The sequence below is a fragment of the Mytilus edulis genome, chromosome 3, assembly GCF_963676685.1.
Source record: "Mytilus edulis chromosome 3, xbMytEdul2.2, whole genome shotgun sequence".
In the NCBI taxonomy this organism is placed as follows: domain Eukaryota; kingdom Metazoa; phylum Mollusca; class Bivalvia; order Mytilida; family Mytilidae; genus Mytilus; species Mytilus edulis.
Window position 1 is genome coordinate 97,237,645 of NC_092346.1, and position 21,493 is coordinate 97,259,137.

General features: G+C 33.4%; 1 protein-coding gene across 4 annotated transcripts in view; it reads left to right on the top strand.

Moving 5' to 3' along the window:
- The window catches only part of LOC139517900 (leukocyte tyrosine kinase receptor-like), a 296,261-nt gene that overhangs the window by 122,735 nt on the left and 152,033 nt on the right, over positions 1–21,493 (top strand). For all 4 annotated transcript variants that reach the window (XM_071309393.1, XM_071309392.1, XM_071309394.1 and 1 more), the window contains one exon: positions 534–674. In XM_071309393.1, the coding sequence (XP_071165494.1) occupies positions 534–674 (141 nt within the window). The remainder of the gene's footprint in view (positions 1–533; positions 675–21,493) is intronic.

Sequence of the window (21,493 nt, forward strand, 5' to 3'; positions counted from 1 at the left end):
AAATGGAGGTCAAGTTCAATAATGAAGATTTTGATTTTACCGTTCAGGAGTTACGGTTCTTGAAAGATTGAAAAATGGCGTTTCCAGTGGTGTCCGGTCATTTACTTATTAACTGTTCAACCAAAGCTTTTCAAATTTTAATATGTTGTTACTGACAATAAGATGGAGGTCTAGGTCAATAATGACGATTTTGACTTTTACCGTTCAGGAGTTATGGTTCTTGAAAGATTGAAAAATGGTGTTTCCAGTCGTATTTACTCATGAACCGTTCAACCAAAGCTTTTCAAATTAAAATATGTTGTTACTGATGAAAAAATGGAGGTCACATTTGATATTGACGATTTTCACTTTCACTGTTCATCAGTTATGGTTCTTGTAATATGGAAAAATACAAGGACACAAATAAATGTTAATAAATCTGGTTTGCTGTTGGTCTGACAGCCTCTTGTTGGGTTTTGTTTACTAAAAGAATATTAAGGTACTATATTTTGGCTAAGGATTTCAATAATGTAATTTGTCAAATTTTATTTCAGTAACCCCAAAATGCATGGTATCAGAATGGTCGGACTGGACTGAATCTGATCTGAAAGGGGTCAGTTACAGAATAGGCAATATTACAAGATCCTCTGAGAATGAGAAATGTCGTAAACATGGTCAGGTCCAATATGCTAAAGGTTTGTTGACCTGTCTGAATTTTTATGCCCCTTTTAAGATAGTAGAAGGAGATTCTGTATTCCAGTCCCCATTTCATTCAGTCTAAACCAAATAAACTTTAATTTCAACTCATCAGGAGTGCAAATACATATGTTTATATGGAACGAAGTTAAGGACCACAGGAAAACTTCAACTCATCCAAAATTTTTAGATAACCTTGAAGTTATGGTCACATGAACTTGAAACTTGATACACATGTGCATTATGAGGCAAACTTTCTAAAATATTGCCTAATAATGATTTTGACCAATATTTCATTGTAGACGGACTTAAATGGAAATTTGATAGTGCTAACAAAAACTGATAACCTATGGAAACATAAATTGAGGACTTAGTATTGGCCATTTGGAATAAGTTCCATAGTAATGAAAAAATACTTTTCAAAGTAATTGAGGACTCTTAACCTTTGTAAAATTGAAGGGGGAAAAAAATCTGCTGCTAGGTGAATTCCTAATTTCCGTGGCACGTAGTGTAACGGGAATTAATTGTCTTCTCACGTAGTAGTTCGAAGGCGTATGAATTTTTCGGGCGGGAAAAATTATTGTGTTAAATGATAGGTGTATGTATGGTCATTTCTAGCCCTGCTTTACTTGAGTGAACATCAAATTTTTTCTGAGTGCCATGATGGATCCGGACATCGAGAATAGTGTTAAGCGGATTGTCGGGGAGGAAATTCGAAAAACGCAGAATGATTTGTTGTCGCAAATGGAAGGGATGTTTTCTATAAAGCTACAAGAATTCGATCATCAACAGAAGGAGAGATCTGAGCTACAAATGAGCAGATTGCAAAACGAACTTTCGGGGAATGATGATTACAAGTTTCAAAGAAAGTCGTGTGAGGATCAGTTCAAATTCAATCGCAAACTAAGCGTAACTTTGAAGGAAGCCGATGCCAGTTTGGAGTCCAGGGATCCAAGTGCCAGCTTAGCCAAGCAGAAAATAGCTGAAGGTATGCAACTAATACGCTATAGACAGAAATTAGTGAAAATGGCCGATTCTTCCGAGATGGGATGGAAAGTTGTACAAGAATATACAGCGAATCCGCTCGCAGATGATTCAGAGGACGACCGTAAGATTTTTAGAGCGCAGACACGAGCGGAGAGAAAAACAAAATCGGAGAAAGCCAAGAAGAAGAGACCAACGCCATATAGCAGGCCAACTTCAACTGCTACTTCTAGTGATGCAAATGGGAAGGCAAGTGGGAGGCCCGGAGTTTGTTATAACTGCTACAAGCCTGGTCACTGGAAATTTGAATGTCCAGAGAAAAAACGAAAGTTAAGTACAAATTTATTTAATGTTAATAAATTAAGGAGCATTTGCTCAGATTTAGTACATGATAATAGTTTTCAGGTGAATACGAATCACCTTACTGATAAGTCTTTACAGTATTTCATGAATGATGATAGTATTTGTTTACTCGAGCGTGAACGTATCGAACAGGTGTCTAGCCAGTTAACGGTAAATTCAAGTTTACTCACACCTGTAGGTAAATTGAAAAAATCAATACACAAATGGAGAGATATAGACACAAGCATGTATATTTTAAGTGTTATAGAAAAGGGATACGGTATTCCGTTTAAAGTACTGCCAGAAAATGTTGTATTGAGAAATAATAAATCCGCTAGGGATAACGGTGAATTCGTTATTGGTGAGATTTTTAAATTGACAGAAAAAGGTTGCATTTCAGAAGTTAATGATATACCTTTTGTGGTTAATCCTTTAACGGTAGCTTTTAGTAGATCAAAGAAGCCCCGTTTAGTTTTGGACTGTAGGCATATCAACGAATGCATACACCAGTTTAGGTTTAAATTTGAAGATGGTACAGTTGCAAGAGAATTGTTTGAAAAAGGCAATTTTTTGTTTAGATATGATCTTAAAAGTGCATATCACCATTTGGAAATATTAGAGGAACATAGAACTTATTTAGGTTTCAGTTGGGATTTCAATGGTATAACAAAGTACTTTGTATTTAATGTTCTTCCTTTTGGTCTGGCTAGTGCGGGTCATATTTTTACCAAAGTTCTTAAAGAAGTGGTAAAATACTGGAGAAATCAGGGGTTAAAGATAATAATGTATCTTGATGATGGGCTTGGAGGTGCACATGATTTTCAATCAGCTGAAAGAGCTAGCTCGTATATAAGATCTAGTTTGTCTGAATTTGGTTTTTTAATAGCTGAAGAAAAATGTGTTTGGTATCCGCAGCAAAATATGACCTGGATAGGTTTGGTATGGGATATGGAGTTCGGGAAACTTAGAGTTTCCAGTGAACGTATTGACAGATTAGTTGATGTTATCAGTAAAATACTTTTCTGTGTCGGAAAAGGTAAAATGTTGCACAGTGCAAAGTTTGTTGCCGGAATTGTTGGCCAGATTATATCAATGCAAGCTGTGTTAGGTAATCTAGTTAGGCTTAGAACTAGAGAATTGTATAACTGTATACTATTAAGGGCAAGTTGGAAGTCACTTGTCGCTCTGACAGCCCCGGCTGTCGAGGAGCTCAGATACTGGTTAAATTCAGTAACACAGTTAAATGAGCAAGGTAATGATCTGCATGAGTCAGATGTATGTGATTTGGTGGCGTTTACTGATGCCTCAGATGTAGGTTTTGGGGGTTATATTGTGCCCGCAGTTGATGGCATATGTGCCGAGTCGGTCTGTGACTCGTTAGAAATTCTGACTGACTGTGGTCTAGAATTACCAGGTAACAGTTTGAATACTGTAGTAGGAAGTTGGACAGTATTGGAAAGTGGTAAAAGTTCAACATGGCGTGAACTTGAAGCAGTAAGCAGAACAGTGAAAAGTTCGTTAAGATGTTTAGAAAATCATTGTTTAAAATTGAATACAGACAATAAGAATGTAACTAGTATAGTTAAAAATGGTAGCAAAAAACCGGAACTGCAAAATATTGCTTGTGAGCTAAATTATTTATGTTCAGAGAACAATATAAAAATTAAACCACATTGGATTCCAAGAGAACAAAATAAAATTGCTGATGGTCTGAGTAGATATTCAGATTGCGATGACTGGGGTATTAAAGAATCTGTATTTCAAATGTTAGATAAGTTATGGGGTAAACATACAATAGACAGATTTGCTACAGATTACAACACTAAATGTTTGAGATTTAATTCTAAATGTTGGTGTAAGAATACAGAAGAAATTGATGCATTCTCACAAAATTGGTTTGGTGAAAACAATTGGTTAGTACCACCACCAAATGTTGTTTGTAAGGTTATAAGAAAACTGTGCAGTGATAAGGCAAATTGTACATTGGTAGTTCCATTGTGGATTTCTTCACCTTATTGGTTGATGTTACATGATATTTTTGGAAATTTGAAACATTTCATAAAAGACGAGCATCAAATAATGAGCATTAGTCCTGTTGTTCCCGGAAGGGGAAATAATGGTGTATTTGGGAAATATATGAATTTTTCCTTGATTGCATTTAAGATCAGATTTGATTGATTTTATTTTGTATTTTTTGTACAGGGTTAACGCTTGGATGTTTTGTAACAGAAGCCATGGAGGATAGTGGTATCGGAGAGGATCATCCATTACATGATTTGGTGGATAGTTTTTCGTTGAGACTGCTTGATTCCAGGAGTGACAGTACTGTTAGAAAATATAACTATGCTTTTAAAAAATGGAAAACATTTTCGCATGAACATAATTTGACTTATTTGCCAGCATCGCCTATTCATGTTTCCTTATATTTAGTTCATTTGCTTGATTCAGGTGCTACATACAGTACTATCAATAGTGTTTTTTATTCCATTAAATGGGCCCATGACATGGCAGGTCAGTTAGATCCTACAGAGAATTCTTTTGTAAAAAATATAGTTGAATCAGCTAAACGTACTGCTAAAGCTCCAGTTGTAAAGAAAGATCCTATCTCCAATGATAATTTGATAAGTTTATGTTCTATGTTTCAAGGGTCGAATGATTTAACAGTAGTTAGGGATCTGGCTATGATTTTACTGAGTTATAGTGCTTTTCTTAGATTTAGTGAGTTGAGTAATCTGAAATGTAACGACATTATTTTTAAGGATAGTTATTTAGTTGTAAAGATTAAAAAGAGCAAAACTGACCAATATAGAGCTGGAGATGAAGTTTTGGTTTCTAAAGGTCAATCAATGGCTTGTCCCTTTGACATGTTATTAAAGTATGTTGGATTGGCGCATTTAGATATTTTTTCAGACAAGTATTTGTTTCGTCCATTGTATAAATCTAAGAACAAGTCTGGTTTAATTCAGGTTAATAAACCGATCAGCTATAGCACAGCTAGAGAATGCATACTGAAGCGTTTGAAATTAGTTGCTCCAGAGTTAAACCTTGGTTTGCACTCTTTGAGGTCTGGTGGTGCCACTGCGGCGGCTAACTCTGACGTTAACGAAAGGTGCTGGAAGCGCCATGGTAGATGGAAAAGCGATTCTAGTAAGGATGGTTATGTGGCTGATTCTATTGAAAACAGATTAAAAGTGTCGAAGAAATTAGGTTTATGATTTATGAATCGCAAGTCTGATGTTTAGAATTATTTTTTGTTTAATTTGAAATTTATTTGTTTCTACAGTCTAGCTATCTTTGTTGTTTTCTATATACACAAGCAGCAAGCTAGTCGACAAACATAAGTTTGTGTTTTAGTTGTCTATTGTTAGAAGTGTTGCTATGTTAGGAACATAAGGTATAGAGAAGACTTCCTAATTTCCGTGGCACGTAGTGTAACGGGAATTAATTGTCTTCTCACGTAGTAGTTCGAAGGCGTATGAATTTTTCGGGCGGGAAAAATTATTGTGTTAAATGATAGGTGTATGTATGGTCATTTCTAGCCCTGCTTTACTTGAGTGAACATCAAATTTTTTAATTTGTACGTTAAGAACGTTTTTTAAATATTTTGTATATATAAGTATGTTCAAATTAGCATTAAAGTTAAAACTTTTCGTTATATATATAGGTGGTATGGCTATACAAACGTAATCGGATTTGGTTATTTCAGACTCATTTCTGTCTTCAAATTATTTCATTTAGCCGCAGTCTTTGACTGATAGCAGATTCTTTGTTTTTTAAATGTTTTCTTAAATGTTTTTTGAACATTCTTATATCAAGTGCGGTCCAACACTTGGGGTTTCGCATGGCATTAGGCAAACGGACACAGGTTTCTAAAAGTAGTTTTTCCTGAACGGCCACGAAACATTTAGATATTAGTAGTAGATATTAGAAGTCATCATGATTGCCACAAAATTTTTTATGTGTATTGATGTGACATGTTTGTACATATTTGTTTAATAAAATCGGCAGCTCAGAATATACACAAGCAGCAAGCTAGTCGACAAACATAAGTTTGTGTTTTAGTTGTCTATTGTTAGAAGTGTTGCTATGTTAGGAACATAAGGTATAGAGAAGACGTGGGCATTAAGTGTTACCCTTGTCCGTCCACACATACATCTCAAAATGGTTTCTGTTCTCTAACTTTAGATGCCTCAACAAAATATTATGAAACTTGTACACCAGGCTTATTACCATAAAACAAAGATCAAGTTACAGTTGATCACTTTCAGAGTTCTCTAATATTTGACTTTAACATGTTACTCTTTCTCTTTCTTATCTGTAATGTTTGACTAGTTATGTCCTTTTATTAGGTTATATTTGCACTGTGTTAAGTTATCAACAGCAACCCATATAGAAATACAAAAACCACATAGAAAATCTTATATAAGTCACTTGTCTTTGTGGAATAGCTTTCTATTTGACAATCATATAACCTCATCTTACTTTTAAACAATAATTTGAGTTCATTGGCTGTTAGTTGTACTTTAAAGTATAAAAGAAAAGAAAAAATCTACCCCAATCTTTATGGTATATGGAGAGCTAGGCGCTTATTCTATGTCAGTATATGTGGAACACCGTATGGTATCTTTTTGGTCTAACAATTTTAACAGTTCCGAGAGTAAATTGACAAATATTCTATATAGATATATTTATGAACTCAATGTATATGGTGGATTTACTTTCGATTTGTTGATTTGTATAAAAAATATCTTGAATAAATATGGATTTTCAAATATTTGGTTAAATCAGAGTAACTATAGTTTTAATCCAAAAGGGTTAAAGTTGAGCATTAAACAGAGATTTTTTGACCAATTTCAGCAGACTTGGAAATCAGAAATGGAATATTCTCCCAAAGCATTATGTTAGAAACTGTTTAAAGAAAACTTTGAATTTGAAGAATATTTAGACTTATTAAGTTATAAAGATAAGATAACGTTATGAAGGTTTAGAACTGGAAATCATCGGTTACCTATAGAAATCGGTAGATGGCGTAGAATTATGAGACAGGAAAGGTACTGTGTACTTTGTAACTCTCAAGAGATAAGTTGATGTATTTCACTATATATATTCTAAACTGCACAGCTCTAACAGAAAGTAGAAGAGCTTTTCTTAAACCTTTCTATGTAAGCCGAGTAAATGTTTCGAAATTGGGCACTTTATTTATTTCAAAAAATATTGTGTTTTGAAAAATTTGTGTAAATTAATTTGGATTACATATACAAATCAAACTTATTTTATCGAGGAATAAATTGAATCAGGAACATATATATTGTTAGGTATACTGTTCCCAGATTGACAAATCCTTGTTCTTATATAAATAGTAATAATTTTTCATCAGTGAAAAAGATAGTTACTTTTATTGTGTTGGAAGTTTATTGTGTTGGAAGAATCGTAAAAATGTTTTATTTTCTAAATTCTATTTATTTACTCTGTTTAAAATATTTTTTTTTATCATATTGGACTTCATATGGTCAAGGACGTATATACGTCCTTGATATTGTGTATTGAATTGAAACATGAACGCATACCTCGATGAGAACACCTGGATTGAAAGTTTGCAAACGTTCTGACCAATGAAATTCATTTTACTATGTAAGGCGAACTTTAACGAAAGCACCTTGATGAAATAATGTGTATTGAATTGAAACATGAACGCGGACCTCGATGAGAACACCTGGATTGAAAGTTTGCAATTGTTCCGACAATGAAATTCATTTTGATATGTAACACAAACTTCAACAAAAGAACCTATCTTCCTCTTACAAGCTACTCCATATATCAACATACAGCTAGGGAGTATTTGTTGTTGACCGAAAATATAAGAAACATCGATTTAAACTATGTTAAAAATAAATAATTTTTGTAAGTTACTTTAATTTCCGTGTCTATATTTAATTTACGAGTACACTCTAGCAAGGAGGTTATATTATATAACATCCTTAACTCTAGTAAGACAGAAAAAGAGAAACGGAAATATACAGGAATACATAAAGTTTTGTAAGTAATTTCAATGGACCATACTTACATGTCACGAGTTTTCATAGCACTCAGCAAGTTTTGAAACGAATATGTGAGATAAAGATCTACTACATTTGGGCAAATTAAAAATATGTTAAACATCTAACTATTTTATTTTTAACAGATTCACAAGTTTTGCATTTTTTAAACCGTGCATCATTATTTTAATGTTTTCCTTTAAATTCCTTATATGTTACGTGTATTGATCATTCATTTGTTTAAATTGTGCAGTATGTGACTTTAATAGAAATACACGCATTTATATATATAAGTCGATAAAGTTTGAAACAAATTTAGAAAGATACATCGATGTTGTTTTGCTTGAGTGATTTACCTGTTAAAAGCTCGGGTCTCAACATGGTTTAAAATGAATTAATACCAGTTTGAAATAGTTTAACGGGGGAGTGGCCTATTTGTTTGACGTAACTTACCACCAACTTGAATTAAATTGAACGACTGCAAGCGAATCTATTTGACTGGCATTAAAATGATTTGATATGCATTGAAATAAATTAAAAATGATTTTTATTTTTGTCAATCTTTATCAAATGACGATTAATCTCATTTAAACAGCGTTAATGCGTTTTTGTCCGATCAAGTTAAATTCGGGTTACTAGTGTTGGAAGTGTTTTAAGTTAATGAAATATATTAAATGCATGCCAATTTGATAAAATTCATTATCCTGCAGTAGTCAATTTAAGCATGTGCAAAAATAATATATTGGATTTAGAGCATGGTTTTATTGGAAAATGACGCAGTCATTGTTCCATTACTGGCGACCTGAACTTCATTACATTTCTCTGCCTACCGCGCTTGGTTTCGTATTTACTATTTTCTATACAAACTGGAATCTGCTCGTGTTATCATTAATTATGCATGAGAGGTCATTGTGTAGTAATCAGCCAGGAACCAGTTTACAAACTAACTGGTTTCTGCTTGTATTCCACTACACTCGGACAAAGTGTTGTAGTTTGGCGGGAACCAGTTTAGAATTTGTAAACTACAAAACGTAATCGGTTATTGTTATTCCGTTTTGGTGTTTCATACCGACTTTTATGGTTTGAATAAGCTTAAGACCCTTTAAACATTAATGTGATAGGTATATTAAAGACTGTTTTACAAAAGGATGGAACTGTTTTGCTTTCAAAGTCGTACTATAGTGATATCTGTTATGTACGGATTTCCACTCTCACCGGTTAATTTCTTTTTTTACACGTGCTTTTGAAACTTCCTGTTTAAACATCGCAAGTTTTAAAATTGTTTTTTGAGTGAATTTAACTTATTTTAACAATCATGAAGCGTTCCAGAATCATTTTCAAGCAGTTTCATCTTCTCTTTGATGATGGAAAATAGGTTTTTCTCAAGAAAATACCGCAAACGATCGCAGAGGAATTGAAACGTACAAGTCAAGTCGGCACCTGGTTAAATTGGCATCTAGTCAAATCGGCACCTATTTGACGTCAATTCGGCATCCAAAAATATTTGTTATAATATTTTCTATTCAATTAATTAATAACTGTTACCAAGTACATAGTGAATATGTTGTTGTGTATTTAGGTAAACAACGAAACCAAAGTGAAATTATGTTGTTGTGTATAAAGGTAAACAACGAAGGCCTTACCCAAGCTGTTGTTTTAACAATTAGACAATTATTAAAAAAAAATGGAAAACTATGAGTCCCTTTCAATAAATCAAACTTTCATGCCAAATAATAAGCAAATTTAAGGTGTTTTTTTTCAGTAAAGTTTAAAAAGCATTAAACAAACAATCCTGTAAAATGCTCAACTGGTTTAAATAATGCATAAAAATATCCAATATCTCATGTATTAGTCCAAATTATTATGACGTCTGGCAAGGCTATTTTTTTTTTTTCTGTGACGTCTTCCTACGAAGTTCGTAGGAAGGCTTTCTTAGGAAGGCGTCCCAGAAAAAAATGAACATAGCCTTGCGGTCATAGAAAGGTGTCCCAGAATAAAATTAAAAAAGCCTTGCCAGACGTAATAATTATTTTGACAACTCATATATATATCATTAAAAATACACCAAAAATGTCATTTAGTTGAGAAAAATAAATATATACAAAATGTACAATGAACACCCAAAAATGTGAAAGTTAGTATTTAACTCTTTTTGCTTAAATACTGAAAAAAATTCTGGCAACCCCTTACTTATTTTTACTCTTTTTGCTTAAAATACTGTTAAAATATATATTTAACATGGGTGACGAATTGACTATATCAGGTGTCGATTTAACCAGGTGCTGATTTGTCCAGGTGCCAATTTAACCAGGTGCCGGTTTGACTAGAATTCTTTGACAAATGTTTGAAATTACCTGAGTTTCATTAGACCTTTGATAACAGTAACAAAAAGATTATTTACTTAATATTTTGTGGTATCAGGTCTGTTCGCGCCCAATACACTTTCGCACCTTGCAGGTTCGCACCTTGCACGTTCGCACCCAAGGTCCGTTCGCACTCTACTCATTCGCGCTCAATTTTAATTCAAATTCAAGTTGAATAATTGGAAAATCATGATTGTTGTTTTAAATTGCTTTGGTGTAAATACTGAATGTATTTATAGCTTGGTATGAGTAAAACATTGAAGATTTTAAAGGAAAAACACAAAAGATAATTGTTTTTAACAGTGTAACGTGTAACCGGGCGATCAATGGATCCGTATCTGAATAAATCAGGATTTCAAGTGTTCAGCTCAATTTTTGACCACAACCAGTTGTCCTATTCAAAACAATTAACACATCCTTAAATTGATTCACAACAAAAACTATATACACAGCAGAATGCACATGAATCAAAATGCAAGGTGAAGTAACTCATTCACAATGCATAAACACACTGCCTTATTACAGAATATATACACACAATGTCACTTTGCAATCACTATGCAACATGTATCAGACTGATTTATTCACAATGTCACTAATATATAACTATGCAACATGCATACAGCCCTTTATTACACCATGTCACCAACAGATTACTTTGCAACATGCATCAACAAGTAAGTATCACATAAAACGTATGAACACAAAATCACATATATACAACTTCTATTTACAACGTCCACCAATATTTAATATCACCTTGTTAATCTGCAACTAATCACAATAACACAATGACACATTTACACATGCATAAATCCTTCAATTCACAAGGAATATACATATAAACACAGCTGAACTCACGCACTAACTATCTCCTTGAGTTCACACACAATGAATATTATCCAACTGGTAAGGTTTAACACAGTGCACTTTCACGAATACACTTCCACAATATTACAACTTGCAACACCAGCAAGTAAACACCTTGTATTCTCACTAATACAAATCTATGAAGTATTCACACTTCCACATAGTACAACTTGCAACACCAGCAAGTATACACCTTGTATTCTCATTAATACAAATCACTTATATATATCAGATTCACTTTATACATTGTATCACAATCACTATTGCAACATCCACATATAAATCCGAACACTATTTATATATCCTTTGGAATCACTTAATTCACTCTACTTATCAGTTGGAATATTTAATCCTGATGTTATCACTTCAACGGTCCACATAAAACTGACAAACTTTCTACGGTTACGGTTATATGTTTTTGGTGGACGACTTACCAATTGGTAATTGCGCCCTGGTAACTAAATTTGGAATTAGTCCATTATAGTAATATTTTATTTTAGACAAACTTTCTCTGTCTTGAGCTGGTTTATATACTACCATATGGAACGGTCCATTATACTTAAAGGGGTGAAAATCAAGACTATACCAATTTTAGGGGTGTTTTTAGTAATAGATGGTGCTCCAACTATGGAGAAACTTGTATACATATAGAAGCACAATTAATAAGGAAAGACAACTGGAATTTCACATCGAAATAAATAAACTATGACCAATTTTTGTTACAACAGCTTGGTCCCTTTGATCTGAAACAACGAAACAATAAAATATAGGAACCAAAATATAGCAATCCACTATTATAACCAAAACATGATAAAATCTATTCAACACACAGAAAAAAACATAGTCATAATCTCACTTCATTTTGAAAGAAGTCAATGAAACAAAGTTATAGCAATACACTAACCAAACCATGATTAAGAGTTATTCAACACAAAATAAAACGTTGACAAAATACCACTTTAATTAGAAAGGATTATTATTATTTTTAACAATACGCTATCCAAAACATGATTAAGATTTATTCAACACAAATAAAAATGCTGTCTCACTTTATTTTGAGACAATGACAACAATTATACTTATAAGAAAACACTTGCTTACAGAGTTATTAAACACAAAACCAATTAAGATTGGGTGCGAACATTTAGGGTGTGAAAGTGAAAGGGGGCGAACATGAGTGGGCGCGAACGGACCCGGATTCAGACTATGTACCAGTGAGAAATATACAAGCCTTTCTACGGTATTTATTTGTACAATTCAGGTAGTCTTGACCTATTCATTTGTCTTAAAAAAAACAGCCAGTTGTCACCTTCACTTCACACACACACATATATACGAATATCAATTATATGCTTACGAGACATGTTGCATTGTTAAACTAATTTCGGTATGTGAAAATCAAGACTTGCATAAAAACTATCCCAATATTAGAGACAGTGGCGTCATTTTTCTTCAGAGCTTTCAGCTCTTTGATTCATAAAGCCAAAGAAGCGCGTCATATTAGAATAAATGATTAAGCTTAAGAGGTGTCATTCCTATATGATTTTTATCACAAATATTTACTTTCAGACTTGCCATAAAAATCTTACATAATAGCTAAAAATTGTTTAAAAACACTTGCATATATAATATGAGCGAAGAACCTTGTAAATGGGGTAAAAACGAATATCAACCGTTCCAACATTACAATTAAACAGTCTTTACCATCTATTTAGGCAAGTCCTGGGTAAAGGCACACATATTTAAAGATAAAATAGCAAAACAGCGAAAATGTGTCCATGGCGAATATGCTCCAGTCCCACTCTAAATGATTACTTTTCATATTTATAAAGTATTTTAATTAAATCTATGATAAATATATCTAATATCAGTGATAATTTACTTTTTAAAATTGATTAAAACTGTTCATGGAAAATAACTGCAAGTTGTTATTACCGTGTCATAGTTTAGTTTACCAGTGATTAAACATCAATAGGATTAAGTACGGGGATATTGCCTGTAGGTAATATTGATTATGACAGGAACATTTATATTCACACCTTATACTTATATCACTGTTTATTATATCGTGATTAGGGAAATGAGCTTTCAATCATAAAGTTTTGAATGCCTTATAGGATTCAGACAAGAATCTATAAATTGTAAAACAAACAAATAATTAGTTGTCTCTGTCCATTATTGTAATGGGAGTTATCAATGAACACTTTAACCTAGAATGACCAAGCGAGCTTTTTTAATGAATTCCTTCTTTTTTGTTTTGTTTTATAATTGATCAAACCAAGGAGGTTATATGATCTCCTAAATCAAAAAGAAATCCATGAATTATGTATCTAATTTTTTGTTGTTGTAATCAGCCATCCACGAATTTACGTTTACCACGAAACGTCTTTTTTTCTCTATCCACGAAAATAAATGAATCCACAGTATATAAAATTACATCACTTTTACAGCTTTTTCAGTTTCATGACTTTCTTGGATACATTTTCAGCTGGTGAAAATAAACAAACCCTGTATTATTAATATTACAATATCGTGTAATTCATCACAGTCTCTAAGGATTGTGGAAAACAATTAATAAGATGGACTCAATATCTCTTTATTGGATAAATATCAGCTTCGTCTTAGGTTTGATAGTTTCTTGACATTTATATTGAAAAAATAAAACATATTGATAAATATACAAGTTAGGAGATGAGGGATGATTTCCAACAAGACAACAATGCACTAACTGACAAAGAGTCCAAATAAATATGAAAACCATGAAATTTTTTTTTTTTTTATCTATTATGCCTGGTAGGGGAATTCGAATATTAATAGTGCCAAACATTTTAAAAACTTTTGAGAGTGGCTCTTTCTTTGCTCAAAGTCAGACTGTCTGTGGCCTCAAATTTGGCACACAAGAAAAAAGAGATTATCAGAAACAATGATTTATATATGTTTGTGACCATATGAGTATTTAGACCATACACGTAAGAGATTGATGTATGGATTATTCAGAAAATTTGACAACCAATTTTAGAGTTGATGATACATTTAGAAAATTTCAGGTTTTGGCTGATATTTCAAAAATTTAAAAGTATAAAGTAGGATTTAATATCTTAATATAACCAACAGAAGGTCAAACATGAATGATTCAGTCCCTCTACTTGATGTACTAAACTTTACTCTCCTGCTTGAGAGGGCCTGGTAACTTGGATGAAAAATGTCTCATGATTCAAGTGTTGATTTTGATTGTAGCTCACTGGATAAGAATACCAATCAGTTTGTAGCTTAATATTTTTGGGATAGGAAAATACTGAGGCAGTACCAAGAGAAAAGGCCTTCATGTATTTATACAGCCATTAAAGAGCAGTAAGAATATTGATGAATTGAATTGGGTCAGTCAAGGCCTATCTTCTATGGCATTTCACAAAAACAAAACTGAGATACTTCTCCAATCAGGGCATACGATACAGTTTTGATCCAACAGTGATTTTTATGCCCTATTTATGGGCATTATGTTTTCTGGTCTGTGGGTTCGTTCATCTGTCCGTTCTTTTGGTGCTTCATCCGTTCTTTTGGTGCTTCATCCGTTCTTTTGTCAGTCCTGCTTCATGCTAAGTTTTTGGTCGAGGTAGTTTTTGATGAAGTTGAAGTCCAATCAACTAGAAACTTAGTACACATGTTCTATGTGATATGATCTTTCTAATTTTAATGTCAAATCAAAGATTTCCCCCATTTTCATTGTCCATTGAACATAGAAAATGATAGTCCGGATTGGGCATCTGTGTACTATGAACACATTCTTGTTTTAAAAAATTTTTTATAAGCTATTTTTCACCTTGTTGATTAGAATTTGTAATAAAAAACACATTAGAAGTTTAATGTGTTTAGAAAAATGAAGGCATTTTTATGTCCTATTTATGGGCATTATGTTTTCTGGTCTGTTAGTCTGTCTTGCTTCATGCTAAATTTTTGGTCAAGGTAGATTTTGATGAAGGTGAAGTCCGACAACTTGACACTTAGTACACATATTTTCTATGATTTGATCTTTCTAATTTTAATACCAAATTACAGTTTTGACCCCAATTTCACAGTCCACTGAACATAGCAAATTATATTGTGATTGGGCCTAAATTAAAATATTGTTTGTTTGCCCTTTTCCGACTCTATGTTTTGAAAAAGGGTAGGTAGGTAGGTAAAATATTTTATTTTTCTTTCCCAAAAAATAACTTAGCTCGGTACATTTTTTGTCATGGGTAGGCAGGTAGGTATAATATTTTATTTTATAGATACAAAATCTGCATGATGTCATTTTTGTCTGTATTGCTTTTGTTTAAGTATGCTTTTGCTAATAAGTTTCTAGGACTATTAGTATAATAGTCCCAAGTTTTGAAAAAAAAATATCATGTAGAATGTGAAGTTGATTCATATGCACTACAACTTTTTTTCAAATTTCAAAATATAGGGCTGTGCGGCATATTTTAAACGTTTACATACCTGGAATTGTTAAGAATTTTAACTTGCACTAATAGTACTCTGTACCTTGAACGCTTACTTCAAGGTTCAAACCTAAAGTTTTTCTGTAAGCAAGTAAGAAATAACTTTGTTCTGGTAAAATATGTCCGGGCAGAAAAAACATTGTACATTACTAGTAGAAAAAGTCCGTAGAGTGTTTAAATTTTTGTGTGTGCCTGTGTTTCCAATAAAAATGCTACAAGACTTGAAACTCAATTGTCCTGTATTTTACACCGCATTTATAAATGATCTGTATGGAAAAACTTGGCGATTTTACTGCCAAATATTCTCCCCTTTACAGACCTTTGGTTCATGTCAGATATAAATCAGAATATATCAATGCTGGTCGAAGGCATCATTAACATAATCATCCTAATCTACGGACCACCAAAGGCCATCCCTACATAGGATACAAAGTCTGTTTACAAAATATTTTGTACACACGTTGATAATTTAGTATTGGACGAACTTTTTTTTAATGAACCCTGCTCTTCATGTATAAAGACACAGAGTAACGTTCGTTAAATCATGATTTCAAAGCTTTCAACATCGATTTCAAACAAATGCTTTGAAACTCCAAATACAAGTGTTCATTCATGTCAAACGCTCATGTGATACCAAACGGACTAGACCTTATACAGGAAAGATAAAACCTGAGAATTCCGGTAAAAAAGTTTTGAGCGGGAAATACAAATATAAGATTTTTGGTAGGAACAAAAAATAAAATAAAATAAAATCTTGCTGTTAAACATAAATAAAAGATTTTCAGGCGGAACAAATTTATAGGGTCGGTCGGTAAAGGGCAAACAAACAATATTTTAATTTAAGCCTTGGGGCATCCTATGCTATGGACACATGTATATTTATCTAATTAAATTAAATTTTCATCTGTGACTTTTTCAAAACAATTGGTACATGTATTCAAACCAAAGTCATTTTAAAAAAGCGGGGTCCATGAATCGGTTTTCAAGTTAAATCGGTCAGAATGGTAAAAATCAATAATAAAAAAAAAAAATGCACCTTATCTAGATATGTCACAGTTTGACATCCCTCAAAATATCATATTACTTAAGAAACATCATTACCTTTTATTGTATATATGCCTATAAATTTCATTTAAGCAAATTTTTGAAGTTTTTGGTTTTAATCTTGATTATAATAGAGTAACTAAAACCAGTTGAAATGACCAGAACAATAAGATCTACATTTAAGTCAAGTTGACAGAATGTGTTAACTGACCCCCTTAGAAGTGATGATTGTTTCTCTTTTTTGCATTTTTTATGTCCCATTTATGAGCATTATGTTTTCTGCTCTGTGCTTCTGTTCGTTCATTCGTCCATCAGTTCGTCCGTCTGTCCCACTTCAGGTTAAAGATTTAAGTTGAGGTACTGGTTAAAGTTTTTGGTCGAGGTAGTTTTTGATGAAGTTGAAGTCCAATCAACTTGAAACTTAGTACACATGTTCCTTATGATATGATCTTTCTTATTTTAATACCAAATTCGAGATTTTACACCATTTTCATGGTCCAATGAACATAGAAAATGATAGTGAGGGTGGGGCATCTGTGTACTTAGGACACATTCTTGTTTTAGATATATAAGAGATAAAGAGAATCTTTCTATATTAATTTATTATAAAATTTCAGAAATTTTAATTGGTTTTTGTTGAAAACTGATTGATGAAGTATTTAATGATAACTTGGTTACTTTTTCAAATATTATCTTTTTCATATAGTGAGATTGATAAATGTAATTGATTTGTCATATCATGAAAAATGGAATGAGTTGCTTCCCTTTGTCAATATAATGACTTGTGTGATGATAGTTTAGATCAATCATGATTGTCATTCTCATCTCTACTGTAGTGTTACTACGGAATTACTATATACAGGCTGCTAAATTTGAAACAGTTTCTCAAAATGTTAATAAAACTGTCTGTAAGTACATTTTTTTCAATAGATATTTTATCTTTTGTATGGTTTTCAATGAAATAAATAAATCCAGATTGTATAACATCTATTGGTTATGATATCAGAATTAAAAGGTTTTTTTTAAATAATTTCTTTTCAAACAATTGAAATGATAGAATTTTAAACATCGGAAGTCAAGTTTGTAGATATATAAATAAAATAAATTCATATTGAAAATAAATTTCTCTCCAAGACTTGAGCATGGTAGCTAAATAATTTTAGATAACAATAAAAAAAATATAAAGTTAAACTTTCCTTATCATATGGACAAGAAAAAAATCTTATATCATTAAAGTATAAGGAGCTATGTTGTAGGGGAAAAAATGTGTTCATATATTGTAATTTTACAAATTATGTAGAGCACAACACTAATGCATAAGCTTTATTCCATGAAAGTTACTTTAAAAGTAATTTATATACAGTTTTGACTTTAATTTTGTTTCAATTTAACAAAATCATATTATTTTTGGGTTGAGTGTTATGTTTGCCAAACTCAATATCTGGTTAAGAAAAAGAATTTCAAGTTAAAGGTTTAATTAACACACAGAGATAATGTAACATAAAGTTTGTAAGGGGATTTTCTACAGCCATTATTTTTAGATAAAAAGAAGAATTTAAAATTTTGCATTAATATTGAATATGTCTTTGAACTCTATGTAACTTTTCTCTAGCTCATCAGGTCATCTGGTCAGAGAACAGCTGATGTCTCTACACGGAAATAAATCCATCTTAATGCTAATAAATGATTATTTTAAGTATAATGTAAGGACACTTCAAAATTGAAAATTTATCATATTTTAGAAGAAGAAAGGTTAAAAACGACATTTGGAAAAATTGTGATTGCAATTCAAATTCATTTGTATTGTATAGTCCGTGTTCTACTAAGTTTAAGTAACCAATGACATCAAAAGCAATATTTTTTGTCAAATTAGAGCTCCTTTTACATACATTCTAAATAATAGTGGGTGAATTGGTGGGCTGAGACAGCTACACCAAGTTAAAGTATGGAAGATCACACATTATTGAAGATGTGAAAAGCAATATCAGATATTCTGTTTTAAATATTAATTAAAGTGGCTGTCAACTGTAAAGTATCTTAAGTCATGTGACCTTCTTTATATGACGCATGATTAGTCTCACCAACCTACTCCTTCACACCTATTGATGTGGCTGTAGCATGGTAGATGTGACGTTAGAGTACTCAAATAGATCCTTTATTAAACTTGATTGGTGTGAAATAAATAAAGTACTGGAAACCCACCTTTTTTGAATATACTGTTTTGTCCAGGATTTTCTGAGGGTCCATCAAGAATAGTTAACCAAAGTTCTTTGTAAGAAGGCATTGTCACTTGTACTTTTCTAGCATATCAAAACAACAGTGTGTTTAAATTGATGGTGTTATTTTTTGTGTTACATTTAAATTAAAGATCAAGTAATAATGTGTTAATTATCATCCAAAGATCAACCAATTCACACTAATTAATTTTTAATATTTACACCTACGGTTTTACAATTTTTTACTATACTCAGAGCATTGTCCCTATTTCTGGACACTCATCAGATTAAACATCTTAGTTCTGATCAAATGGTGGCTTTAATGTATTTATAGAACAAACAAAGCCAACTAGACATGTGTGTTACTTTACTCTACATGTCTAGAGGTATACTGGAGGGTTGAGATCTCGAAAAACATGTTTAGCCCGGTCACATTTTTGTGCCCTGTCCGCAGTTCGGAGCATCTGGTCTTTGATAGTCTTGTAAGACCCATTGGTGACCTTCAGCTGTTATCTGCTGGTCTGGTTGTTGCCTCTTTGACCTCTTCCAATTTCCATAATAATTTTATCCATTTCTGCATGATTTTTATTGTCAAACCAACATCCCTATCAGTATAGTTGTATGTGCCAAACCAACACCTCATTCTGCATGGTTATAAGTGCCAAACCTACACCTCTTTCTGCATGGTTATAAGTGCCTAACAGACGTCCCTTTCTGCATGGTTATAAGTGCCAAACAGACACCTCTTTCTGCATGATTATCAGTGCCAAACTGACACCTCTTTCTGCGTGGTTATAAGTGTCTAACAGACACCCCTTTCTGCATGGTCATAAGTGCCTAACAGACGTCTCTTTCTGCATGGTTATAAGTGCCAAACAGACACTCCTTTATGCATGGTCATAAGTGCCTAACAGACGTCCCTTTCTGCATGATTATCAGTGCCAAACTGACACCTCTTTCTGCATGGTTATAAGTGCCAAACAGACACTCCTTTCTGCATGGTCATAAGTGCCTAACAGACGTCTCTTTCTGCATGGTTATAAGTGCCAAACAGACACCCCTTTCTGCATTGTTATAAGTGCCAAACAGACACCCCTTTCTGCATGGTTATAAGTGCAAAACAGACACCTCTTTCTGCGTGGTTATAAGTGCCAAACAGACGTCCCTTTCTGCATGGTTATAAGTGCCAAACTGACACCTCTTTCTGCATTGTTATAATTGCCAAACAGACACCCCTTTCTGCATTGTTATAAGTGCCAAACAGACACCCCTTTCTGCATGGTTATAAGTGCCAAACTGACACCTCTTTCTGCATTATTATAATTGCCAAACAGACACCCCTTTCTGCATTGTTATAAGTGCCAAACAGACACCCCTTTCTGCATGGTTGTAAGTGCCAAACTGACACCCCTTTCTGCATGGTTATAATTGCCAAACAGACACCCCTTTCTGCATGGTCATCAGTACCAAACTGACACCTCTTTCTGCGTGATAATAAGTGCCAAATAGACACCTCTTTCTGCATGGTTATAAGTGCCAAACAGACATCCCTTTCTGCATGGTTATAAGTGCCAAACAGACACCCCTTTCTGCATGGTTATCAGTGCCAAACTGACACCTCTTTCTGCAAGGTTATAAGTGCCTAACAGACACCTCTTTCTGCATGGTTATAAGTGCCAAACAAACACCCCTTTCTGCATGGTTATAAGTGCCAAACAGACACCTCTTTCTGCATGGTTATAAGTGCCAAACAGACACCTCTTTCTGCGTGGTTATAAGTGCCAAACAGACACCTCTTTCTGCGTGGTTATAAGTGCCAAACAGACACCCCTTTCTGCATGGTTATAAGTGCCAAACAGACACCTCTTTCTGCATGGTTATAAGTGCCAAACAGACACCCCTTTCTGCATGGTTATAAGTGCCAAACTGACACCTCTTTCTGCATTGTTATAAGTGCCAAACAGACACCTCTTTCTGCGTGGTTATAAGTGCCAAACAGACACCCCTTTCTGCATGGTTATAAGTGCCAAACAGACACCTCTTTCTGCATGGTTATAAGTGCCAAACAGACACCTCTTTCTGTGTGGTTATAAGTGCCAAACAGACACCCCTTTCTGCATGGTTATCAGTGCCAAACTGACACCTCTTTCTGCATGGTTATAAGTGCCTAACAGACACCCCTTTCTGCATGGTTATTAGTGCCTAACAGACACCTCTTTCTGCATGGTTATAAGTGCCTAACAGACACCTCTTTCTGCATGGTTATAAGTGCCTAACAGACACCTCTTTCTGCATGGTTATAAGTGCCTAACAGACACCCCTTTCTACATGATTATAAGTGCCAAACAGACACCCCTTTTCTACGTGGTTATAAGTGCCAAACAGACACCTCTTTCTGTATGGTTATAAGTGCCATACAGCTACCCCTTTCTGCATGGTTATAAGTGCCAAACAGACACCCCTTTCTGCATGGTTATAAGTGC